Source organism: Pan troglodytes, chromosome 2 (genome assembly GCF_028858775.2).
Source record: "Pan troglodytes isolate AG18354 chromosome 2, NHGRI_mPanTro3-v2.0_pri, whole genome shotgun sequence".
NCBI lineage: Eukaryota > Metazoa > Chordata > Mammalia > Primates > Hominidae > Pan > Pan troglodytes.
Window position 1 is genome coordinate 115,195,273 of NC_086015.1, and position 27,714 is coordinate 115,222,986.

The window sequence follows — 27,714 nt, forward strand, 5'->3', positions numbered from 1 at the left end:
GCTTCCTAGTTTGGTTTAATTTGGGCGTTCGAGATATGTCTCTGGGATTCTAACGTTTGAATTCGGCTGGGAGAGATCTAAATGAGGTCCACAGTTTCAGAAGGTTAAACTTTTGCCCTGTGAACACTTGAATTCTTGGTTCCTGGTAGGTTAGCAACAGAACTGTCGGATTTGGGATAAATAAACCGTTAGAGTTGCCCACTATTTTAACAGAATGGCTATATCTCTCTTGCCGTTGCCTTCAATTGTGTAAATATTTGTTTGAATAAAGAGCGAAGGTTCTTTGAAAAGTAACAGTTCTGTCTATTCTTGGCTCCCCTTTCATATCCTCTGCTTAGTTATTTAAAAGGATTTTCTTTGCCTCTTACATTTAATGGGGAAATTTAAACATTACATGTACTTAAATTCTGTAAAGTTACCAAACCATTTATAACTGGCAAATTATTTAATGACAAGGAAGAGTTGAGTTTGTCGTCTTAGTTGGCTAATGTAGCCTTCATCTCTTGAGACCCAGAGGTTGGCAGATCTCAGCCTGTCAGAAGTGGAAAAATGAGATGTCTGGTTAAGAGTAGTCATCATTTCAGTCAATTTGCAGGCCTCAATCTGTTTTATGCAGCTGGCAGCTGCTGTTCTTTTGGTGTTGAGATCGTCTGCCACGAGTGTCGCCTGGATCCCTGTTTGAAAAGGGGAGGAAAAGATACTTAGGAAATTGGACTGAGAGCTTGCTTACTCCTCCGTTCAATAACTGTGACCAAGCTGAAACTCGTTAGCAACCTTTCCAGAAACGTTTTATTTACCATGTGTGTTTGTTGTGTATGCAAGAGAGGAAAAAATAAGCCAAAGTGATTACAATCTCTGGTTTTCACTATTTTCTTCAAAGCTCCATTTTGAGATCTATAAGCAAGGGTTGACTCTGGAGTTCATTGGAGAAGTTACCTCTGCTCACTACAACTTCTGCCTCCTTGGTTCAAGCCATTTTCCTGCCTCAGCCTCCCGAGTAGCTGGGATTACAGGCGCCTGCCACCACACCTGGCTAATTTTTCTATTTTTAGTAGTGACAGGATTTTACCATGTTGGTCAGGCTGGTCTCAAACTCTTAACCTCAGATGATCCACCTGCCTTGGCCTCCCAAAGTACTGGGATTACAGGCATGAGCCACCACACCCGGTGTCCTTTTAAATATTTTTAAAAGAGTAGTTAACGTTATGGCTTTATGTCCTGATTTTCAACCCTTAGCAGGGAGGCAGTGCTATGGTGCTGTGGATGGCTTAGAGTGACAGTGGCTTTGTACATTTTCTAGGTGGAGTACCTGTGCCTTATGAATCTATCTGTAAAGTCTTGGTGTACTTAATTGTTGATTGTGTAAATGTCACTCTTTTGAAACAAAAACACCTAAGTGATGTGCTTTATCTTAAAGTCCTGACATACATTAGAGCTGTGGTTTTCACTGGGAGAGGGGTTTTGGCCCCCAGAGGGTACTGGCAACGTATTTTTGGTTGTAGCAACTGACAGGAGGAGAGTGCTACTGCCATATAGTGGGTAGAAGCCTGGGATGCGGTTAAGCACCCTGCCATGCACGGGACACAAAAACAATTATGCAGCCCCAAACCCTGCACTACAGTATTGCCTGGGGCAGTAGGTTAACAAGATTAGGCATCTTAATCTGATTTGGATCCTCAAGAAACTTGTTTAACTGTGTTAAACAAGAGACCCTTATCATAGAAGCCGTTTTGTATGCAGCAGATTCTTTTGTCCTTGCCATTTAGAGTCTTAATATACCATAGAGGTCGAGGAACTTGTGTTCATTGACAACTTTGAGATGGATTAAAGTCATGGGATTTGGGAGCATTAGAGCACAAGGGAGCCTCAGAGATCACTTAATTTCTACCCCTTCTTTTTATAGATGTAAAAAACTGAGACACTCAGAGCTTTAGGACTCATAAGGTCTCAAGCGAGCTAAGGGCGGGCAGACAAAGTTCTAGGTACAACCCAGGAGTTAAAAATTTTAAAATAGAGATTCAGGCAAATGGGAACAAAAAACAAAACACACTGGACCTGACCTTGTGTAAAAGTTTCAAAGCACCATTCCCTGTGAGAAAATAAATAAATGCTTCGATGGGGGAGGGGTGGCATTAGCCATAGAGACTGTGGGGCACGTGCCTGGGTGCCCCAGTCCCAGAAAGGGGTAATTCCATTATATGACCTGTGACACTCCACTTCTGATGCCTGTACCGTCCTTTCCATGGCAAAGTAGGCAACAGATGGTTCCACAGACATAGCAGATGTTGCTTTTGAATCCAGGTACAAAACAGAACATTTGAGATTTTCTGTTCCTCCCTGCCTTATCGGTTAAGAGTAGAGTACATGAATGGATAGGGCTGGCTTGGACAGAAGGGAGAATTACAGAGGCCTCCTGAGTATGGAAGAAAAAAAGACACCTGGCATATATGGAAATGAGCAAGTGTTGGGGAAATTGTGGGAGAAATTCATAAGCTGATGAGGGGATATCTAATATAAATTCAATTGCATAGAACTAGGATTAAGAATCAGAAGACAATTCAAGCTTAACTATTCTTTCAGCATGTAGAACAAAATAACTATGGGGGTAAAAGGAACCTTAGAAATCCTCTTATCTGAATCTTTTCCCTCCAACCAACTAACTGAGTTAGATAGCGGCAGAATCTGCAAGCCTCCTGTTCTATTGTACTTTCTCCTGCACCCACAGTCTCTACCATTCCATGTGTTTACCTAATGGGAAAGAAAATGATAGTAAAGAAAGTTATTGTTAATTACTTGGGAGAGTTTAAAAAGCATGGTATTTGTGAATGGCTGTTTATAGAAAGGAGTTACCTTAATGAGTTTTTGATTATCAGAAAAGTTGTACACCATAGCCTGATTAATTACAAACATGTATACTCTCCTGTTTACATTGCTATGGTTAGCCATTAGGCTCATGATTATAGATTCTAGTTCTGGGTGCCAAGCTGTCCTCCTGTGGTAGTTATTTTATCTAATACTCAAATCTGACAGGTTCTGGCCATATAGGAAAGTTTTTAGTATGCCTTTGGTGGGAGACATAAAACCTCTGAAAAGTGTTAAGATAGTTTCTTATCATTTTGACAACTAGCCAAAGGGTGCACCTCAAAGCCAAGTACATAGTGATATATTTAGAAATGACTCAAGAGTGATAGCCCTTTTAAGGGATCTGCCCCCCCGCAGGTACTATGCAAAAGGGGTGTAGCAGTCTTCATTATCACCTTTCATCTGGCCATTCTTGTTACTGTTTTTCAGATGATGGGAGAGGAGACAGGAGTAGTTTTTAAAAAAATAACTGTTGGCTAGAAATATTTATTGGGATTTGATTAAAGTAACTTGTCTTTTAAAAATAAATAAAACCAAAATTGTTAGCTCAGATTTTCAAATCCCTTCAAAGTAAACATTTAGCAAGGCAGAACTTCTCTCTATGTTCATCCAGGAATTTGAACCTTCTGGGAGTTAATTTGCTTACAGTTGTTTTCATGACGCTTAAGGATGTTTCTTAGACATTGCAGAAAAGGAGCTTTGTGCTGTATCTGCTTTAAAGGCAAGATAGTTGTCTATAGCAGCTAGTGGTCAATAAGAGAAACCCAAGTGTAAAAATCATTTTACTGTTGTGTGGGAAACCTAGAGGTTGTAGGTAATTGCTATACAAAGAAACAGATTAATAAGATATAGAGTAACAGGGTTAGTTAGTCAAAAAGTTTTTGAGAGGATTTTTACAGGAGATACTTGTTTAGTGTGTTAGGTTGATTTTATTAGATGAAGTGCTTTTCCTTACTTTACAAAGTAAAAGGAAAGAAAATATTGTGTATGCCACTATTTATCAATGACCTTAAGCCAGGTCAGCTTTTTCTGAGACTTGCTGCTAATTCAGTGGGAATTGGTGTTGATCATCTTAGAATGTTTTGTTTGCACATTGCATGTGACTGCCCTAGATGGCAGTATGTTCATGGAACTAGCCTATGAAATAGCAAAAAAGTTAAAGATTACGAGAGTTTTCCAAGATTTCTTTCTTGACCATCCTACTGCTAAAACAAGGAAAGATAAAGGCAAAAGAAACCCAGCTCCTACATTCTTTTGACCAGTGCAGACCCAGTGTGAATAGTGCCGCACAGCCAAGAGATATTCAGAGGGGATTGAGAAGTGATGTCTGGCTGCCTCACTGCTTACGTCATTGCAGAAGTAGCTTTTCAAAAACAGCTTAAGATTTATTAAGGAAACTGCAAGCCATGGGAATGCAGACAAAACCTTTCTTATACATCATGCTCAATCAAATACCCATATTATATTACATTACCATAACTCTGACCAGGCCTTTTTCCCACTATGTTATGCTAAAACAATTTACCATGCCTTTGGAATGTCATGGGCAACAGTCCGGTGAAATCTTTTCCCAATTAGGTAGCTGCCACCTTATCACTAAAACTATTTCTGTTCTGTGGTCATTTCCATTTCCTGCATTATGTAATGAGCACTCCTGTGTTATTTAACCAGTATCTGTGGGAGTCCAGAAAGTTGGAGCAGAAAGAACATGTAGTTCACCCTCACCATGTTGAGTATGGAGAAACTCCTGTTGAAACAAAATGAAGACAGGCGAATTGACGTGCTCCAGATCTTAGTTCTGTTAGCAGAACCAGAACTAAGATGGATCTTCTGACTTGCTTCCCTGGCAGCCTATCCAGTGTTCTTTCTACTAGATTGGCCACTGTAATAAAAATAACATCCTAACGTAACCATTTCCTTTATTAGATCTTTTGGCCAGAGTTATTAAAAAAAAAGCATTGATTAAAATTAAATTAAACTTAGTCAATTGTTTATCTTGACTTGTTCAAGTTATTTCCCTTCTTTCAAGCAGTAAGTGGTCAAAAGGTAGATAGCATGGAAGGGAAAAATTAAGTGTTTTATAATACTCATTCTGCATAATCAGCTGCTAAGTAATGAAGATATGATATCATAATTATTATTTTTACTTTACAATATTTTAGAAACCTACCCCACCCACTCATTTTTTTTTTTTTTTTTTTTTTTTTTTTTTGGAGACAGAGTTGCTCTGTCACCCAGGCTGGAGTACAGTGGTGCGATCGAGCTCACTGCAACCTTGGCCTCCCAGGTTCAAGTGATTATCCTGCCTCAGCCTCCCGAGTAGCTGGGATTACAGGCATGCACCACCACACCCAGCTAATTTCTGTACTTTAATAGTGGTGGGGTTTCGCCATATTGTCCAGGCTGGTCTCAAACTCCTGACCTTTGGTGATCTGCCCACCTCAGCATCACAGAGTGCTGGAATTACAGGCATGAGCCACCGAGCCTGGCTGCATGCACTCAATTTGTGATGTAAAGCGAAATGCATTACAAACATGGAAGACATGGTTGACCTGTGTTTGTTCCACCTCTTGTGAGCCTGTTTGTACTCTGACTATTCCCAGTTCATAAATCTTGGGTTAGGGAATGGGAATTCCAGCAAGTATTTAGGTCTGGGGAATGTTACTTTGGAAAAATTAAATATTACTCTTAAGGGAGTGTCTTTTGATCAGTAGTGTGGGATGGGGCAGGATGGCGGCAAGATTGGAGAGTTTCCCTCCCATACACTCTCCTCAGCTTCCAGTTAAAGTCCACGGAGGTGGTTTCAGGGTCAAGAGAGAGCATCTTTATCTACATATGATCCCCAGGTTGATAATTCTCTTTCTTGAAATTAGCTTTGAGATCAAAAGATCAGAGGGTGCTTTTCCCTGTAGCACTCCTGTGATTGAAGAAGAGTATCTGAAGTTAGTTATCCCATGATTCTGCACTTCACTGGGTGATTACATAGTAAAGGAAGACCCTTCTAGCTTTACGGGGGACTTGATCAGGATCCTTGGTTAGGATTCTAAGGTGTGTGTGTGTGTGTGTGTGTGCATGTATGTGTGTGTGTGTATGTGTATTTTAACCTTTTAATTGAGGCTGGAATTCTTGATATGGAGGGTTTGACAGTTTTATGAAGAAATCATTATTTGGGCACGCAGTAGTGACACTTAGCTACCCCACATAACATTATCTTGCAAATATCTTAAATGTGATGGCCTGCTTACTTGTTATCTTGAAAATGTATTTGCTTTCAAACTTCTCCCAGTTACTTAAAAATACATGTATCAGCTTTTAGGAACTTAATTCAGTATGATAAAGAGTTAGTATTTTGTACTTAAAAAAAAAATCAGCTAGGAGCCAGTGATATGACCCCAACCTTCTTTGTAAAGTCAGCTACTATAATTTTTAAGGCAGTATACACATTTTATTGATGTTGACTTGCAGAATGCACGTAGCTTTTTTAAAAGATACTTTATCATGAAAAATATTAAACTACACAAAAATTTAAATGTATACTAAAATAATAATAAAATAATAAACAAAGATCCATGTACCTATCACCCAGCTTCAACAATTATTTATATATGCTAATCTTGTTTCATTTGTAAACCTCACTTTACCCTAAAACATGGATTGTTATAAAGCAGATTCCAAACATCATCATATTTCATTCGTAAATAATTTACAATGTAACTCTAAGAGTATTTTTAAGATAAATCATCATCACACTTTTAAAAAACCACAGCATTATCATCTAGTTTCCAGTCTCAAATTCTCTGATTGTCTCATAATGTCTTTTTTTAATTTTAATTTTTATTTTTTTGAGACAGGGTCTTGCTCTGTCACCCAGGCTGGAGTACAGTGGCACTATCTTGGCTTACTGCAGCCTTGGTCTCCTGGGTTCAACTGATCCTCTCACCTCAACCTTCCCAGTAGCTGGGACTGCAGGCTTGTGCTGCCATGCCTGGCTAATTTTTGTATATTTTGTAGAGATGGGGTCTCACCATGTTGCCCAAGCTGGTCTCGAATCCTGGGCTCCAGTGATCTGCCTGCCTCAGCCTCCTAGAGTGCTGGAATTACAGGCCTGAGCTACTGCTCCCAGCTCATACTTTAAAAAAAAATGACAGGATCTTGCTGCATCACCCAGACTGGAGTGCAGTGGCATGATCATGGCTCACTGCAGCCTTGCCCTCCTGGGCTCAAGTGATCCCCCTGCCTCCACCTCTGCCTCTCCGCCTCTGCCTCCTGAGTAGCTGGAACTACAGGCATGCACCACCATGCCTGGCTAATTTTTAAAATTTTTGTAGAGACGGGGTCTTGCTATGCTGGTCAGGCTGGTCTCAAACTCCTAGGCTCAAGCAATCCTCATGCCTCGGCCTCCTGAAGTGCTGGGATTATGAGCCTCAGCCACCTTGCCTAGCTTCATACATTGTAAAAAATAGATGGATTGTTCAAAACAGGATCCAAAACCATGTCCACACATTGCATTTAATTGGTATGCGCTCTCAGTCTCTTTAATCGAGAATACTTCTCTCTTCCTCTTGTTTTTTTTTTCCCCCTTGCTATTTGCTTATTCATGAGTCTTCCTCCCACCCCTGGGGACTTTCCCATATTTTAGAATTAGGTAATTGCATTTCTGTCTTTTTTTTAAAAAAAAATATTATTCTCTTCCTTGTATTTTCTGTAATCACAGACAGCACATTTTAATTTGTGTTGAGCTGAATTTATATATATATATATGTGTGTATATATATATATATTTCAATACTTATTGATATTGTCTCCTTTAAATATTGGTAAAGCTCCTTTAACACAAATGTGAGCCTAATTGAAGAAATCACACCTTGATGATTTATGTAAAAGTAAGGAATTTTGCAAGTGTGAGGAAACTAATGACACAAAAGTTTATTGAGGTTGCTTCTGCTTTCTGTCCTCCCCCAACCTGTCCTCTTCACTGGCTGAAGAGAGTTATCACAGGGAACATGCAGCTAAATTGCTTGCAGAGTCTAAAGAATATTTTAAAGTTCCTACAGACTAGTCTTACTCAAGGGACTAGCACAAAACTTTTTTCAAAATCCCTATGATTGATGGCTTACCCTCTTTACTAAGAGACCTATAAGATTTCTAACAATTCCTATCGTAAAACAATGTAGACTGATTTAAAAGTAGCCTCTGCTCACAGGAGATGAAGATCCTCATTTGAAATATGGTTATTGCTGTTGATTGTGATTACTTTTAGGAACCTTCGAATACCATCTGGAATTTTTTTTTCTTCTTCTTTGACAGAGCTCAGACTTCAGTACAGCTAGGGATAACAGAAGGGAATGGTAGCCTGGGGTTACACTCTTTTATTGTGACAGGAAGAAGCTGGAACTTCTTTCATATTGTGCTCCACTCCTTCCATCTGCACTTAATGTTCTCATTATCCCCCATCACTCTCCACTTCCTTCTGGGCCCCTTTTCCCTCCTGTAGCATCCTTTGAGTCTTTTGTTCTTTCCCTAATGGTCTTCCTTACTTCTTCTTTTAGGTATCTTTAGAATATGATAAAGTAAAAATTCAAAAAAAAAGAAAAAAAAAAAGGAAAAGAAAGAAAAAGAAAAGCAAGAAAGCAACTGTGTAATCGGTGTCCTGAGATATCACAGCCACATTCTGGTCCCCAGCGGCCCTCACCTTTCTCTCCAGCCCTGTCACCTGGTGAATTCCGAGGATGTGTCTTGTCTGAATTCTGAAGAGTCCCCATTAGCAGTCACAAAAAGCCTTTGTGTGTTTTAGACCACTGTAGGCATGTGGACAGCATGTGTGTCTGTCTCTGTGTGTGTGTGTGTGTGTGTGTGTGTGTGTGTGTGTCTACACACATTAGGATTTACAGCTGCCTGTTGTAATAGGTTCAGTCTGAAAGAATAAACAAGCCTCCTTATTTTGCCATTAAAATACATTTCTTCCCATGGAACTGCTTTGTTGGATCTTTTTGATAATTGTAAACATCCTCCTTGGAGAATATCCACCTACCTACATGTTTCTAGTGGGTAATAATTATTTTGTTCCAACAGGCAGGTCTTTGAGTGACAAAGAACATGGTGCAAAGGAAGAGGAGTTGGAATCCATTTGCTGCTGTGTTTATTTGCAAAACAGAACAATAAGGAGACTATGTCTACTAACAGGCTTTTTTCTCTCTCTGCTGTGAGATATAAAATCTTGTGTGTGGAGGAAGAGTTTAAAGGAACAGAGGTTAGAAAGCGAGGATGAAGGAGTGAGAGAAGAGGAAGTTCTAAGGAGACAGGTATTGAGACAGTGGGAAGGTCCAGGGTTATGGATGGCTGCAGAAGCTGTAGGGAATAGCATTGGAAGGACAGAGGATCTGGGGCTATTTGCTTAGAGGGGGGTGTTTGCAGATGAGTTTGGGGATATGTGGACAGGTGAGGCTTGTTTGCAGAGATAGAGGAGGTTGAGGAGGATATAAGAATGCAAGGAAATATTTGTGAAGTAGCTAGGTCTATTTGCAGAGGGGGAGTTGAGGGGACTAAGGGTTTAACTGAGGATGGTGTTTGGAGAACAGAGGATGAGGAAAATAGGCTGCTTTTTGACTTTTGAAGTGAGAATATTGCTAGGAAGTGGTTGTTTCTGGAGCTTCTAATAATTAGCTCCCTCTTCCATGTGTTTTGATGTTGGGATTAGTGGAAAAAGAGAGAAGTTTTTGTGTCCATTGTTGTCCACTATAAAGCTTGGAGTTTCAGGTTGAACTAGATTTGTTTTTTCCTTCAATCCTCTGAAAGCTTCCCCTCAGGCCCCATCTGCTGCCATTGGTCACCACAGAAATACCCCCACAGAATTCCTGTAAAGAATGGCACTGCTTCTGAAGGACTGCTCTAAGCTGATGTCTGAATTCAATTACATGTCATCAGTGCATGCTTTATTCATAACATCATCTTATTGTAAACATCAGTGCTGAAAGAGACCAGCCTGTGGACCACCAGTGTGCGGGGAGTGCTTTGAACACCAAGCATCAACCACTGTCTGCCACAAAATGCGGACTCCAAGTCAGCGTCTCTGCTCCATGGCTCTTGCAGGGCATGGGTATAGACTCAAACTTTGTTATAAAGTGGAAATTTTGACCCACACCCTAATTTTTTTTAAATGAATTTTCCTGAATTTGCTTCTGTAATCTAAATCCCTCTGCATTTTCTCAACAATATGAAACGATTTACAGTTTTCTATCACTTGCTCTTATAGTCAGTCCCTCTTCGATTAATTCCTACTATATTGATTGGATGATCCTAAGGCAGTGTCTGTATATGACAGTGTGAAATGACAAGTAATACGTTGTATAATTTGGGAATTCTCCATACTCACTTCGTATAAATTACCTGGATAATTGCATTTATGTAGGCCAGACTTTAAGTCCCTCTTCTCTAACACAACACAGCACAATACAACAGATATTTAAATTTGTTTCTTTGCTTTTAAAACTTCGTTCTTGGCCCGGCATGGTGGCTTATGCCTGTAATCCTAGCACTTTCGGGAGGCCAAGGCAGGTGGATTACTTGAGCCCAGGAGTTTAAGACCAACCTGAGAAACATGGCAAAAACCTGTTTCTACAAAAAGTACAAAAAAAAAAAAAAATTAGCCAGGTGTGGTGGCTCATGCCTGTAGTCCCAGCTACTGGAGATGCTGAAGTGGGAGGATGGCTTGAGCCTGGGAGGCAGAGGTTGCAGTGAGGCAAGATTGTGCCACTGCACTCCAGCCTGGGTGACAGACCCTGTTAAAAAAACAAACAAACAAACAAAACCCCCAAAAAACCTTTGTTTCTTCAGTGTGTTTTCATTATCTTGAAACTCTGATCCCTACAGTTCACAGTATCATAAATTCACTGTTGTTGATTTATAGTTTGAAGGGGATTAGCTTCATTCTGGTGCTATCTGATACAAATGGAGCTGGAGAATTTTATTTCAAAACAGATACCAGAATTGTACCAAAGAGAAAAGAATCTCCCAAAGAACTTTTAAAAATGATCCCTAAGTTGGTTTTTCAGGTAATTTTATTTTCCAGGAAAAAAGTACTGTGACTTTCTGTGGGTACCTTCCAGCGATCTCTTCATGACTTCTTGGCGTTTTCTAATGAGGTGATGTAGTAGGTTTCAGGTGATAAAATAACAAGAGCACTGGGTGGATTTAATTTATGGATTGGAAAGTAAATGCAAACATTTCAACGTACATTAACTTCTTTCCTGTTTAGACTTCCCTGTGTTGCCTTTTCTCTCAGATGGGCACCAGATGCATTCGCTTCTCCCAGCCCATTCTGTGGATACACATGTAATAAGGCATGTAGCCATTAAGGCCTTTGGGACTGTTTTCTTTCCACAGTAACATAATGCAGGGATCATATAGTTTCACTGGGACCTCTTTTTTGTTTACGTAAAATATACAGGAATCCCAAAACAAACACATCAGCATAGATCAAGAAGACAGGCTGTAAACTTTGGCATCTTCTTTGCCTCCTCTCTTACACATGTTAACACAGACCTCCCTTCCCCACTTCCCTCCCTCCTGTTGTCACCTTGGCAATGCCTCTTGTGTGCTCTCCCTCACCTCCCACCTTCCTAACTTTGCTTTCTTCCTCTCCACTCAGCTGCAGTCTCTGATGTGTGCAATCACGTCCCTCCTGCTCTCATTGCCTAGGGAATTAAAACCAAACTCTTACTGTGTTCTTCATCCTCCTGCCTCTTCTCTCCTTGCCCACACCCTAATCCTCATTCAAAGTACACGACTGATGACTGGTCCACATTTCCTAGGAGTTCCTAATGGGATTAGGCCTGCTCACACCTAAAATGAAAAGGGCACTCTGGAAATAGGGAAGGCAAGAGCTATGGGTAGCCGTTGTTGTCACTCATGGGGTCAGAAGAGTCACCCATCTGAATGATTCTGTACCTTTTGAGTTGAATTGATTTGTAAGGTTAAGAGAAATCAAGTTGAAACAAATATACATATACATTCAGCTGTGGCAGGTAAACTAAGCTTCAGGAAAAATGAATGGATTCCATATTTGTACGTGATGGTAAATCTCTAAATGCGCAACCTTTTATACATCCTAAACAGGACCAATAAGCTTGAACTAAAAAACAAAAAAATGGGGTATCAAACACGAATATCCCTTTAAATTTTCTCTGGAATATCCTGCCATCCCAGTCTTCTGTAACTTTCCTCTACAGATATGCATGGCCAAGAAGAAATGGTGCATGGCTGTTTCTAAGATGTGGTTTATTATTTGCAAATATCCTGCTTGTTGCTTCCCTAGAGTTTGTAAAGCCGATCTTTCAGCCAACACTACTTTGGAAAATTCTGCTGTTATATTTTGTTTGGCCAACCAATCTGCTTTGGTAATCATAGTTTCTGGTTTTTAGAAAAAGTGTATATTTGAGAGGAGGAAAAGTGGTGGCACTTCCTGGGGTAGTAGGGAATCTGTATTGTAGTTTAATACTCTATAGTTTCTTTAGCCCAAATAAAGAGGGGACAGAGCTTTGTAATATTTTAGTCAGGTGGTTAAGTAGCATTTCCAACTACAAACAGGTTCGAGTATATTAATGTATTTTATCATCTAAAAAATAACATCAGTGTCTTATACTGCTGAGTCAAAAGCCAAACCTTTGAGTATTCATTTTGACATGAGGTATTAAACCCTTCAATTCTTTACTGTTGGAGTAAATATTTAAAATGCAGTTTGGGTGTAAGTGCTTAGCTTTTTATTCTGCTTAGTGACATCTGCCCTGGCTTGCTTTCTGGGTTGCTGTGTCTGCATATTATGGGAATACCCTCAACTTAGTTCTGTTTCCCATTTTGTATATATTTCTTTCAAAGCAAAGTCCTTCTTTCTAACTGGCATTAATTCTTGTCTATTCTAACATCTCAGATTTTTTTTGTAGCCACACCTAAACACTTGAAGGATTACTGTCCAAGTTAAATCACTTTTAGGGGAGGCATGCTGCTTGGACCCAGGAGGGCATATCTTACATGGTGGTGGAGACAGAAAAAGATTTAGAGAACTATGAGCGAGAAATACATGATTATTAAATATAGTTCATACCAGGAGACTTACAGTCCTAGATTTTAAAAAACGGTGTTATAGAAAATAATGATTTTTCCTATATGGATTTGCTTTTTAATTCTATCAGAGTTAGGATGTTTGTTGGATGTACCAGTGGTCTGACCTAATATGGGCTTGGAAGTTTGTTTACATCCTTTAACTCACAGAATTTTAGGTGTGCAAGTGGCTTTATGCTACTTTTGAATAATACCAATCAGATTCCCTTCCCTTCAGTGGGCTCCTTCATCATTTCTTTATACTGTAACCTCCTCAAAACTACCACTCTCACTGGATTCGCCCCACTCTGTGTTCCTTTTCCTGTCAACCAAATATATTAAGGCATGCATAGCAATTATTTGTTCATAAGTGTGTTTTTCCCTTTGTACTCTAAGCTATGTAAAGGCAGGAAATGATATCTCTTACCGTATGTCTCCCAATGCCTAGCTCAGAGCATGATTTACATTAGTTACTTAATGAAGATTAGCATCCTCATAGTAACAAAGAAACCCCAAATCTCAGGGGCTGCAGACAATCTTGTGTTGACAAGGACCTTGTTCCATGTCCTCATTCAGGAGTGGGGGTTAACAAAGCCTCTGCAAGCCTGGATGAGGCTAGTTGTCCTAGCAGGGGAGTGGGAAATGGTGACTGCTGCTCTGACTCATGATGCTTCAGCTTGGAACTGACAAGTTACTTTCTCTCATATTTCATTGATCAAAGCAAGGGACATAGCCACACCTAACCTCACAGAGATGAGGAAGAGCAACCTCACTATGTTCCTGAAAGGAGAAGAACTGGAATATTAGTGAGTAACACTAATGCCTGCTAAATAAATGTCTGATAAACAGTAGGCATGGATTTAATGAATGAAGTGCCTAAAACTACCCATTGAGATTTTTAATTTTTTTCCCTGTACAATAAACAGAACTACTCAAATATGGAAGTAAGGTAGCTACATTCTAAAAAACAAGAATATTAATATTATCTAAGCTATTATTCAGCAAACATCTAGAGACTTTTTTTTATAACAATTCTGTTAGCTTTGTTCATATCAGAGAAATATTTGATTTTGTAGTTTTTCAGATGCATAAAGAGTGAAACAGATAAATTCATATGATTAAGGTTTTTGCCAGAGTCATTTAGAAGACTTGGAAAAAATGTTGCAGTCTTCAATATTTATATATTAAATTAGTCTGATCAAGACTTTTTTTTTTTTTTTGCGATGGAGTTTTGCTTGTTGCCCAGGCTGGAGTGCAATGGCGCAATCTCAGCTCACCACAACCTCCGCCTCCCGGGTTCAGGTGATTCTCCTGCCTCAGCCTCTCAAGTAACTGGGATTACAGGCATGCACCACCATGCCTGGCTAATTTTTTGTATTTTTAGTAGAGATGGAGTTTCTCCATGTTGGTCAGGCTGGTCTCGAACTCCCAGTGTTAGGTGATCTGCCTGCCTGGGCCTCCCAAAGTGCTGGGATTATAGGTGTGAGGCACCGCACCTGGCAAAGGAGTTCTTTAACCTTTTTTGGAAAAGTTAATATCTGGCTTGAAAATTGGGCAAGAGCTAAGGAAAAAATCAACTTAAAATGTTTAATTGGCCAGACACAGTGGCTCACACCTGTAATCCCAGCACTTTGGGAGGCCGAGGCAGGCAGATCACTTGAAGTCAAGAGTTAGAGACCAGCTTGGCAAACATGGTGAAACCCCGTTTCTACTAAAAATACAAAAATTAGCCAGGCATGGTGGTACACACCTGTAATCCTAGCTACTGGGGAGGCTGAGGCAGGGGAATCGCTTGAACCTTGGAGGCGGAGGATGCAGTGAGTCAAGACTGCACCATTGCATTCCAGCCTGGGCAACAGAGCAAGACTGTCTCAAAAAAAAAAAAAAAAAAAAAGAAAATGTTTAATCAACTTTAAAATGAAGTGTTGCTACATATTCTAGTATTTTATGGTAAGTGAGTTTTTTTTTCCTGGTTGTCAAAATGGTCCAAATGTATTATATAAAATGTAGAAAATATGAACTAGTATGAGAGAGGTAAGTTAAAAGTCACTGGTAAAACTGCCATCCAAATAAAATCACTACTGATTTTTTTGGTGTGATTTCTTCCAGTCCATTGTTATTGTTATTATTGCTGTGGAAGAATAGGCATATTGAGGAGGCAAGAGCAGATACTGGCTTGTACTAGAGAGGCTACCATGGAAATGCTAAGAAATGATCAGATTCAGAATATGTTTTAAGGACAGTGTTGATAGGATTTATTGATGGATAAAATGAGGAAGGGGGTGCTAGTGACAGAGGAGACCAATGTTGGTTCCCAGGATTTTGGCTTGACCCCTACCTGTGTGTATGGTTGGGTGTATGTACAGTTGACTCTAGAGCAACTTGGCGGTTAAGAACACTGACACCCTGCTAAGTTGAAAATCTGCATATAACTTTTTACTCCCCCAAAACTTAACTACTGTTAGTTTACCATTGACTAGAAGCCTTACCAATGACAAAGCCAATTAACACATATTTTAATACAAAATAACACATATTTTATATGTATGATATACTATATTCTTATAATAAAGTAATTTAGAGAAAAGAGGTTATTAAGATGTTCATAACGGAGAGAAAATGTATTTACTTTTTTTTAAGTTATACTTTAAGTTCTGGGGTACATGTGCAGAACGTGCAGGTTTGTTACATAGGTATACACGTGCCATGGTGGTTTGCTGCACCCATCAACCCGTCATCTACATTAAGTATTTCTCCTAATGCTATCCCGCCCCTAGCCCCCCACACCCTGACAAGCCATGGTGTGTGATATTCCCCTCCCTGTGTCCATGTGTTCTCGTTGATCAACTCCCACTTATAAGTGAGAACATGTGGTGTTTGGTTTTCTGTTCTTGTGTTAGTTTGCTGAGAATTATGGTTTCCAGCATCATCCATGTCCCTGCAAAAGACATGAACTTATCCTTTTTAAGGCTGCATAGTATTCCATGGTGCATATGTGCTACATTTTCTTTATCCAGTCTATCATTGATGGGCATTTGGGTTGGTTCCAAGTCTTTGTTATTGTGAACAGTGCTGCAATAAACATACGCTTGCATGTATCTTTATAGTAGAATGATTTATAATCCTTTGGGTATATATCCAGTAATGGGATTGCTGGGTCAAATGGTATTTCTAGTTCTAGATCCCTGAGGAATCACCACACTGACTTCCACAATGGTTGAACTAGTTTACACTCCCACCAACAGTGTAAAAGTGTTCCTATTTCTCCACATCCTCTCCAACATCTGTTGTTTCCTGACTTTTTAATGATTGCCTTTCTAACTGGTGTGAGATGGTTTCTCATTGTTGTTTTGATTTGCATTTCTCTAATGACCAGTGATGATGAGCTTTTTTTTCATATGTTTGTTGGCTGCATGAATGTCTTCTTTTGAGAAGTGTCTGTTCATATCCTTTGCCCACTTTTTGATAGGGTTGTTTTTTTCTTGTAAATTTGTTTAAGTTTTTTGTAGATTGTGGATATTAGCCCTTTGTCAGATGAGCAGATTGCAAAAATTTCTCCCATTCTGTAGGTTGCCCGCTCACTCTGATAATAGTATCTTTTGCTGTGCAGAAGCTCTTTAGTTTAATCATATCCCATTTGTCAATTTTGACTTTTGTTCCCATTGCTTTTGGTGTTTTAGTCATGAAGTCTTTGCCCATGCCTATTTCCTGAATGGTATTGCCTAGGTTTTCTTCTAGGGTTTTTATGGTTTTAGGTCTTACATTTAAGTCTTTAATCCATCTTGAGTTAATTTTTGTATAAGGTGTAAAGAAGGGATCCAGTTTCAGTTTTCTGTATATGGCTAGCCAGTTTTCCCAACACCATTTATTAAATAGGGAATCCTTTCCCCATTGCTTGTTTTTGTCAAGTTTGTCAAAGATCAGATGGTTGTAGATGGGTGGTGTTATTTCTGAGGTCTCTGTTCTGTTCCATTGGTCTATCTAGTACCATGCTGTTTTGATTACTATAGCCTTGTAGTATACATTGAAGTCAGGTAGCATGATGCCTCCAGTGTTGTTCTTTTTGCTTAGGATTGTTTTGGCTATGCGGGCTCTTTTTTGGTTCCATATGAAATTTAAAGTAGTTTTTTCCAGTTCTGTGAAGAAAGTCAATGGTAGCTTGATGGGAATAGCATTGAATCTATAAATTACTTTGGGAAGTATGGCCATTTTCACAATATTGATTATTCCTATCCGTTAGCATGGGATGTTTTTCCACTTCTTTGCATCCTCTCTTATTTCTTTGAGCAGTGGTTTGTAGTTCTCCTTGAAGAGGTTCTTCACATCCCTTGTAAGTTGGATTCCTAGGTATTTTATTCTCTTTGTAGCAATTGTGAATGGGAGTTCACTCATGATTTGGCTCTTTGTTTGTCTGTTATTGGTGAATAGGAATGCTTGTGATTTTTGCACATTGATTCTGTATCCTGAGATTTTGCTGAAGTTGCTTATCAGCTTAAGGAGATTTTGGGCTGAGACGATGGGGTTTTCTAAATATACAATCATGTCATCTGCAAACAGAGACAATTGACTTCCTCTTTTCCTAATTGAATACCCTGTATTTCTTTCTGTTGCCTGATTGCCCTGGCCAGAACTTCCAATACTATGTTGAATAGGAGTGGTGAGAGAAGGCATCGTTGTCTTGTGCTGGTTTTCAAAGGGAATGCTTCCGGTTTTTGTCTATTCAGTATGATATTGGCTGTGGGTTTGTCATAAATAGCTCTTATTATTTTGAGATACGTTCCATCAATGCCTAGTTTATTGAGAGCTTTTAGCATGAAGGGCTGTTGAATTTTGTCAAAGGCCTTTTCTGCATCTATTGAGACAATCATGTGGTTTTTATTATTGGTTCTGATTATGTGATGGATTACATTTATTGATTTGCATATGTTGAACCAGCCTTGCATCCCAGGGATGAAGCCAACTTGATCATGGTGGATAAGCTTTTTGATGTGCTGCTGGATTCGGTTTTCCAGTATTTTATTGAAGATTTTTGCATTGATGTTCATTAGGGATATTGGCCTGAAATTTTCCTTTTTTGATGTGTCTCTGCCAGGTTTTGGTATCAGGATGATGCTGGCCTCATCAAATGAGTTAGGGAGCATTTCCTCTTTTTCTATTGTCTGGAATAGTTTCAGAAGGAATGGTACCAGCTCCTCTTTGTACCTCTGGTAACATTCAGCTGTGAATCCGTCTGGTCCTGGACTTTTTTTGGTTGGTAGGCTACTAATTGCTGCCTCAATTTCAGAACTTGTTATTGTTCTATTCAGGGTTTGACCTCTTCTTGGTCTAGTCTTAGGAGAGGGTATGTGTCCAGGAATTTGTCCATTTCTTCTAGATTTTCTAGTTTATTTGCGTAGAAGTTGGTACTCTACACATTCAGAGAAACTTCTCTAGTAATGAAGTATAGAAATGATCCCTGAAAGTATAGTCTTATATTTACTATTTATTAAGTGGAAGTGGATCATTATGAAGGTCTTCATCCTCTTCGTCTTCATGTTGAGTAGGCTGAGGAGGAGGAAGAGGAGGAGCTGGTCTTGATGTCTCCAGGGTGGCAGAGGCAGAAGTGGAGGAGGTAGAAGGGGAGGCAGGAGAGGCAGGCACACTCGTGTAACTTTACGCCTTTTTGTAAAGTGTAACTTTTTTGAAGTGTAAAGTTACACTTTATAGAAAGTAAGCTTTTTACTTTTTTTATTTCTCTAAAAATGTTTTTTTATGGGACCAATCCTTCTTCAGCCATTTGCTATAGTTCAGTGCCTGTATCATAGAAGGGTCCACGTTGTAAAAGAAGGCAAAAGCAGTCTCGAATAATCAGAACCCTTCTGCCAGATTGTGTAATGTCAGTTTCTTTTCTGGTACTGCTTCTTCTGTATCTTCTTCATCATCTGACAGTGGTTTAGAAGCACTTTTCTCTATTAAGTTGTCCTCTGTTAATTCCTCTTGTGTGGTGTATTAGCTCTTGAATTTCTTCAAGACCCATATCTTGAAACCCTTTACCCACTGCCTTTTTTTTTTTTTTTGGCCATATCCACAGTCTCTTTGGTGATTTTCTTGGCTGGCTGTGTTGTAAATTTTTTGAAGTCATTTACAACATCTGGACACAGTTTTCTCCAGCGGATATGTATTATTTTAGGCTCCATGGCTTTCATGGCCTTTTCTATAACAATGATGGTGTTGTCAATAGGGTAATACTTCCAGGCTTTTATGCTTTTCTCCCTATCAGGGTTCTCTACCATAGCATTGACAGTGCTTTCCATAGGGTACCATAATGAGCCTGAAAGGTCGTTAGGACCCCCTGATCTAAAGGCAGAATTAGAGATATGTTTGGGGGCAAGTAGACCACTCTGATGCCTTTGGTGTTGGACTCATGGAGTTCTGAGTGGCCAGAGGCATTGTCTAATGTCAAAAGAACTTTAAAAGGCAGTTTCTTACTGGCAAAGTACTTCCTGACTCCAGGGACAAAGCATCAGTGGAACCAATCCAGGAAAAGAGCTCTCATTGTCCAAGCCTTCTTGTGGTACAACTAAAAGACTAGTATTTATGTTTTCCTTTGAAGGCTCAGGGTTAGCGGCTTTATAGAGGACAGTCCCGGTCATAACCATGACTGCATATGCACAAAGTGGTAGAGTAAGTCTGTCCTTTGCTGCCTTAAATCCTTGCTTCTCTTCCTTACTAGCGAATGTCCTTTGTGGCATTTTTTTTTTCAAGATTGGGCAAATTTTTTCTGCGTTAAAAACCTGTTCATCCAAGTGCTTGGGAGTTGATTAAAAAATATATAAATAAATAAAAACAATGAAACTACCCTGTTCAGGCAGACATCCTTTCTCCTCAGGGAATTTATATGGTGTCTGGGAACTTATCTGCTGCCTCTTGGTTAGCAGAAGCTGCTTCTCCTGTTATCTTGCTATTTTTTCGGCCAAATCTGTTTCTAAAATATCAAACCATCCTTTGCTGGCATTAAATTATCCAGCTTTAGATTCCTTACCTCCTTTTGCTTTAAGTTGTCATGTAATGATTTTGCCTTTTCTTGAATCTTATTAGAGTCTATAGGTATGCCTTTTTTTAAAGCAATCCTGTGCCCACTTAAAATGTGCATTTTCACTATGAGACTCAAAGTTATCTCACAAAAAGTATAAAATTTTCATACCTGCTGGCATAGCTGCAGTGACAACTTCACAATTTTCCTTTTCTTTTCTTATAGTGGTCCTTGTGCTGGATTCATTTATTTTGAAATGGCAGGCAACTGTAGCTGCAGGCCTCAATCTCTGGTACATATCAGACAATTCAATTTTTTCTTGCAATGTTATGACTTGTCTCTGCTTCCTGGCAGCACTTCCAGCATCACTAGTCGCACTTCGTATGGGTCCCATGGTGTTATTCACGGTTTATAGTATTACATCAAATGTTTTAAAAATACTTAAGAACCATGAGATATAACTTATTACTGCAATATTAAATTTATGGGAGAGATGAACTGCTCATGCAGAGGTGATTAGCATCACATGGCATTTTCAGTGAATACCTGCAACACTTGAGTTCACTGCAGTAGCAACAGGGGGTGTCCACAAAATTATTACAGTAGTATAGTATGTACTACAGTTAATTTTATGCAACCATGATATAATATCATATTTTTATGTTTGTTTATATTTCTCTGTACTGAGAATGGCATCATGTGTAGTCTGTGTTACTTTTCATAAGACATCTGTATATATTTTATGGTTGTAAATGATGAAATAGACTAGTAGCCACAAATATTTTATGCTCATCACATACCTCACTTTTCTTTTTTTTTTTCAGTATTTCTAGGCTACACAGTTAGTGTTTTCAAATTATTGCAAATCTCCAAAAAATTTTCCAGTATATTTATTGAAAAAAATGTTGCATGGGTAAGGGTACCCATGTAGTTCAATCCTGTGTTGTTCAAGAGTCAACTGAATAAGAAAATGACACTCCTTGTATTATATACAGAAATATACCTGTGTGTGTATAATCCATGTGTATGGGTGGGTGTCTGTAAAAAAGCTGCCCTGATTATATATATGTTTTTTAAAACTAACAACATTTTATGAATGTACTTTTTATGCTATAAAATGTACTTCAAATATGATTTTAAATGATTGTACAATATTCTCTCATGATTTATTATAGCTTAATTTTTTCCCTATTATTTGGCATTTATGGTATTTTCCCATTCTAATAAATAACACTGAAATGTCCTCAGGATCCATCTATTTCCTTGTTTTTTCACTTCCAAAATATTTAACTTGAGAGAATTGTCCAAGGCTTGCTGGAATTTCAGTATGGCAAGCCAACGAGAGGTGATGTTAGTTCAGAATAGAGGAGTCTCAGTTTCAGTCCTCTAAGCGGGCATGGTAAGATATTTCTCAATCCAGGCTGGTGTTGCTTTTAAAACCAGAATTGATAGCAGTAGACACATGCTGAGAAGAGTATTTGTCTTGGAGGCAGAAAGGGCACTGTCCTGGAGGAAATGAAAGCCTTACCAAGAGCTAAATGGCAGGACTAGATCCCAGCTGGGAGCCAAATATAATGAAGAAACTTCATTTTTTTTTTTTTGAGGTACATTTAAAAAGATAAATTATGTTTGTATCTATCTGGGCAGGGCTTTGGGTTAGAGGAGAAGGAGCCCAAGGCACCTTTATGGACAGTTGGGTACCTGGCCCATCACCAGGATTTATGCAGCCAGACTGTTTCTTGGCCTTCTGGATAAAGAAGCAGCTCTTTACTAGGCTGCCTGAATTTGCTCACAAAGTGTGTGAAGCTAAGCAACAGGGTGAAGGTCCTTAATCCATGGCTGAGAGGGAGTGAGGAAGGCTTTGATTAAAATGGAAAGCTTATGTTCATCAAGTTTTTCACCTGTAGGACAACAAGAGCTAGAGGGGTGGAAGATAAAAATACTAGACATAACCTCTTCCTTAAACTTGTGGCCTAGTTACAGAGACAACCACATTATGAAACCATTACTAACCATATGTGATACTGTTTATATATAGACCAGAGATGTCATAATTAGTGTCTGATGTGCCTAAGGGTCGGAGGACAGTTATAGTGGTTCATGAGTTCAGTGACAATGTTTAAACTGTATTTTCCCTTTGCTGATAATCTAAGAAAATTTTTTTTAACAGGTAGAATTATAAGCCTTCCCATTTGCAGTAATAGTTTGTAGTTCAAAGACATTTTCATTGGCTAAAACTTTAGTGTTTTAAGTTAACATTGTGCAAACCAGGGTTCAAAACATATTTTCTTAAAAATTTTAATGGTGGAAGATAGAATCCTGATCTGTCCCTGGAAGAGTGACTAGGTCCTGATAGTTGTTTCTGCTAGAGGAGAGAATTTGCAAGGATGAGCATAGTGCATTTGGGGTACTAGAAAATTTAAAAGATATAACAGTTTCAGGTTTTTAAATATACCATCCCGACCATGTGTCAATAATTGGTGGAATACCCTTTTCTTTGTTATTACCTACCTCTGATGACTAAAGGAGCTTTAAGTCTTTTTGTTGAGAAGGTAACTCCCAGAGCCCTTGTTTAAAGAACCATCTTCTAACCCTCATGTTATTGATCAGTGTCTAACGTAAACTTTTTTTTCTCTGCCAAAATGTGAATTTTGTTTCCTCAGGACTTTATTTCTGAACAGTTAATGATTCTAGCAGAGACAGCTATAGGAAAGTCCATTGCATTATGCCTTTGGGCATTAGCTAGTCACTAGGGAAGCAGGTGTTCCTCGAAGGGCCAGAACATTAAGGAGAAATTGTCTTTTTTAATGTACCAGCCTAATCCTGCACCTTTACTTGGTTAGGGATTTGTTTCGCTCAAATGTCATTGCTGTCCTTTTATTTCTCTTTTGTACATAAGTTATCTCAGGTCAATGATCTTTATTCTCCTTTAATTTGCTGTATGGTTTTAACAGGTTTTTTAGTAAAACTGAGTTTGTGTTTGTTAGTTGCATTAGGTCAGACTGCAAGATTATTCGTTCAGATGTAGGCCTAACAAGGGATTGTTCTTTTAAAATCTTCTTTAAGGCAAAATTTTCTCTTTTATTTCTTTACAGATTCCAGCAAGATTATGGAAGAGCATAGCTACATACAAAAGGAGCTAGATTTACAAAATGGTAGCTTAGAGGAAGACTCTGTGGTGCATTCTGTTGAGAACGATTCCCAAAACATGATGGAGAGCCTCAGCCCAAAGAAATACTCTTCCAGTCTGAGATTTAAAGCCAATGGAGACTATTCTGGCTCCTATTTAACCCTCTCACAACCTGTGCCTGCAAAGAGAAGCCCTTCTCCTTTGGGAACCAGTGTCAGAAGCAGCCCCTCCTTAGCCAAAATCCAGGGAAGCAAGCAGTTCTCTTATGATGGAACTGACAAAAATATTCCTATGAAACCTCCAACTCCTTTACTCAGCACTACATCCTCCCTCAGTGGATATCCACTTGGAAGAGCAGACTTTGATCATTATACTGGCCGGGACAGTGAAAGGGCCTTGAGGCTCTCAGAGAAGCCTCCCTATTCCAAATATAGCTCAAGGAATAAATCGCATGACAATGTCTACTTTCTTGGAGGGCTGGAAGGTCGGAAGGCATCTGGCTCGCTCCTGGCCATGTGGAATGGAAGTTCCCTGAGTGATGCTGGCCCGCCTCCTATCAGCAGATCGGGAGCCGCAAGCATGCCTTCAAGCCCAAAGCAAGCCAGGAAAATGAGCATTCAGGACAGCCTGACGCTTCAACCCAAGTTAACTAGACACAAGGAGCTTGCATCTGAAAACATCAATTTGAGAACTAGGAAGTACTCCAGCAGCAGCCTGAGTCACATGGGAGCCTACAGCCGATCACTTCCCAGGTTGTACAGAGCCACAGAGAACCAGCTGACACCTCTCAGCTTGCCTCCAAGAAACTCTCTGGGCAATTCCAAACGAACAAAACTTGGGGAAAAGGATCTACCTCATAGCGTAATAGACAATGACAATTACCTTAATTTTTCTTCTTTGAGCTCAGGGGCTTTACCCTATAAAACCTCTGCTTCTGAAGGCAATCCTTATGTAAGTTCTACCCTCAGTGTCCCTGCCAGTCCACGAGTGGCTCGGAAGATGCTTCTGGCCTCCACCTCCTCCTGTGCCTCTGATGACTTTGATCGGGCTTCATATGTGGGGACAAACCCGAGTCATTCAATTCTTGCTGGGGAGTCAGACAGAGTTTTTGCGACCAGGAGGAACTTCTCTTGTGGATCTGTGGAATTTGATGAGGCTGATTTGGAAAGCCTCAGACAGGCCTCAGGAACCCCCCAGCCTGCCCTTCGGGAACGGAAAAGCAGTATTAGCTCCATTTCAGGACGTGATGACCTGATGGATTATCACCGGCGGCAGAGGGAGGAAAGACTCAGGGAGCAGGAAATGGAGCGATTGGTAATCTTCATCTCAACAGTGATTGACCTCACTGTTTCATTAACCAGCATCTACAGGGCAGCCTTGAAGATAGACTCCAGGATATGGGGGAATATAGGATATTCATGTTCACTAGCCACAGCTGCTATCTTTCTCTTCTCTCCTGCTATCCTTCTTCTTCCCATATCACTATTAATAGGCGTGTTTGGCTATCTTGAAGGCCTCCAGGAATTAATGTTAATTTAGTTGCTCTGCAGACTTCTCACAAGTATAAGTTCTTTAAAAACATAACAGAGGAGTTGCGAATTTTATGAAATAGAGTCTTACAAACTTCTCTTTAAGACTATGAGGAAATGCTGACTTGTATTATTTATATCATTAAATTTGCTTGTGTATGGTTATGAAAGAAGTAGTCAGTGAAATCATGACTCACCAAGAATTAGGTAGTAAATTTGTCTTTATAGCAAGTTGTCTAGAAAGTTGGAGTTGCCTCAGTGGTGCTCAGCTTTTCTCCACACTGTTCATACACAACCTTACTATCTTTAGCTCTGATTCTTATCACGTACAGTGATTCCAAACTACACATACTCACAAGATCTATTGAGTTGTCTTTTTCCATTTAAAATGAATTTATACTTATTGTTGAAATATTGAAAATAAGACGGGGAAACATCCCTTGAGAGTCTCACCAATGAATGAGAACAAACAACTGCATTTTTCCATTCTCTTTTAAGCACAGGTTTTTCTCTTAGAATGAATATCTGTGAGAGATTACTTTGATTCATTTTTGATTCATGATTTCCTTAACAAGAGAAGCTGCAGGATAGTAAAGCTGATTTACAGCAACACAGTAGGATTATCAGTATTTTAGTCGCTAAAATATTCTAGAATATGATTTTTGAATCACAAAACTGGTTAATACCCTATAGGACAATAAAATTGTAACCCAGCTCGTCCAACCTGTGGCCTGTGGGCCGCACAAGGCCCACAATGGCTTTGAATGCCACCCACTACAAACTCAAAGTTTCTTAAAACATTATGAGATTTTTTTTGCCTTTTTTTTTTTAAGCACATCAGCTATCGTTAGTGTATTTTATGTGTGGCCCAAGACAATTCTTCTCCACTGTGGCCCAAGATTGGACACCCCTGTTGTAACCTTTGGATTATAATGGACAGAAATCATTTGCATCCATCCAGAAGGAAATACGTTTGACATTTTAGAGCAGTAATCATTTGCATCACTCATAGTTTTTGATAAGTTGATGTCTGTTCTTACAGAGTTTTCAAATACCCTAACTGACAATAGTGAATGAAAACAAATGTGCATACCCTTAGAGAATTTAGATAGTCTTTGAGTGGGTCAGTTATACAGTACTCAGTATGACTTTCCTCTTTATTACCATAAATAATCTCTGCAGACTGTTCATGGTCACAAAATGGCATTGTGTTTGGGCTTGCTTCATTGACAGAAATTCAGAAGATGTTTTAATTAGCATACAAAAGTCTCGTATATGGACAGCAAATATAATGCTATACCATGCAGAGCAACTATTATTTATAAAGCCAGAATATTAACTTCTATCCGATAACTTATCAAGAAATCTGGGAGAGCATTTTTAATGGCTTCCATTACTCCGGACATCTTCCTTAAATGCTTCTATTTGCTCTTCTGTTCCAAGGATAGGGAACCAAATTCAAGAAATTCATCTCTGCTAGGTTTCATGTTCAGCATCTCTAAGTGTTGGTGAATTTCTCTTTCCTCCAGATTTTCCAAATCTGGTATGGTTCTTGGCAATCCAGGAAGTGACCTTCTGTACTGCCTGTAAGGTTGGGCCTGTTAAGTCATAAACAGTTTTGACTTCTTGGGAGAGCTTTGTGAATATTGCTCTAAATATGAAGTTATATATTTTTTCTTTAATAGTGGGCGTATCATATTTGTTGAAATGAGGCTTATTTTTAAATTTGACACTCTAGACTTGATCTTGGTTGCATGGTCTATTTGTTTGACTACATTGTGGTAAAAGGGATGACGGATTCTTATCAAGCCTATGCAAAAGATGATATTGCCATTAAAAAGTAAAGTGACTCAAATTACTTCCTGAATTCTGAGAGATCAGTGAGAACAATTTACCATTAAAATAATATTTCATTTAGTTTGCAAAATCAGAGTTAGCTGAATAGAGGATTAGAGATAGAGCAGTATGAATGCCAAAGGGTTTTCCCCCTGAAAAAATAGAACATTAAAAATAATACTAGTAACATTCCAAAACACATATCCACATTTAGAAATTCATTTTTTATTATCAATTCAATCACTTCTATGTAATTAATTCTTATTCCTCTGTATCTTAGGCTTTTAATTTGGTTTCATGAAATCATCTATTTCTAGACTAAAAAGTCCTGAAAATCTGATGTAGCTGCCTAGTACTATCTCATTTTTGTATATGCAATTCTTTGAAATATTAAGGGTTAAGAATACCTGGTAAAGTTCTGTCCACAAGGTTCTAAAACTGTCTTTTCTTCATTAATGAGATATTGTATTTTGTAGACAAGCTCACGGAGAAAGTAGAGAACACTTGGTGAATGTAAGAGTTAAGTGGCTATGGTTATTTATGGTTAATTTAACAAACAATATCAGCATGAAGGAGAGTTAAAACCCTTTAAATCAGTTTTTTAAGAACATATTACAGAGAGTGAGGGCACTGACATATATTCAGGGTCTTTCTGTAAAGTACCCAATCTTTGAACATTACCTATAATATTAAAAATATTATTTTACCCGTACAAAATTATCTTAAGGAAGGGCAACTTTCTCATTTGATTTGAGAAATTTTTAGGGGCACAGTGAACAAACCTAATTATTTCTAGCCTCTTTCTTTTTGTAAAATTAAAGACAAATCTTTGCGATTGCCCAGAGGTTCTCTGGGAAAACCTAAAAGTAGTTCAGGAATAGATATCTTGGAAATTTTATTTTTTTTCTGTATTTAGGGTCTGCCTGATCTTGAAGGCAAAATCAGAGATTTTGTCACTTGAGTAATAAAGAATTGTGTATACCTGAGAGCAGTGAATGTTTGTGGTTTGGCTATTTAAGAAAATGGCAATAGATTATTTTATGATGAGCAAGAAACCTCAAATCATTCAAAAATGAAGAAAACTCTTTGCAAGAATATATTCCAATCAGCGCAAAGCTCAGGAAGTTACACTTGTAAGATACTCATCTCTGTTCTGTGGGCAGATTAGTACTGCCTTTTACAAGCATAGGCTGATTTCTCCAAGATCAGTCTGTCATTTCAATAGAGATAACTGCATTTTAGTTTTACAT

The 27,714-nt window shown here is 38.9% G+C and overlaps 1 protein-coding gene and 1 pseudogene across 23 annotated transcripts in view; one reads left to right on the forward strand and one right to left on the reverse strand.

Annotated features, from left to right (window-relative positions):
- The window catches only part of PHLDB2 (pleckstrin homology like domain family B member 2), a 241,497-nt gene that overhangs the window by 126,199 nt on the left and 87,584 nt on the right, over positions 1-27,714 (forward strand). For 22 of the 23 annotated variants that reach the window (XM_063806969.1, XM_054680879.2, XM_054680877.2 and 19 more), the window contains one exon: positions 23,065-24,413. The exons of the other annotated variant lie outside the window; for it this stretch is intronic. In XM_063806969.1, the coding sequence (XP_063663039.1) occupies positions 23,065-24,413 (1,349 nt within the window). The remainder of the gene's footprint in view (positions 1-23,064; positions 24,414-27,714) is intronic. 23 annotated transcript variants of the gene reach the window in all.
- LOC112208908 (small nucleolar RNA U3) lies at positions 18,324-18,428 on the reverse strand (annotated as a pseudogene).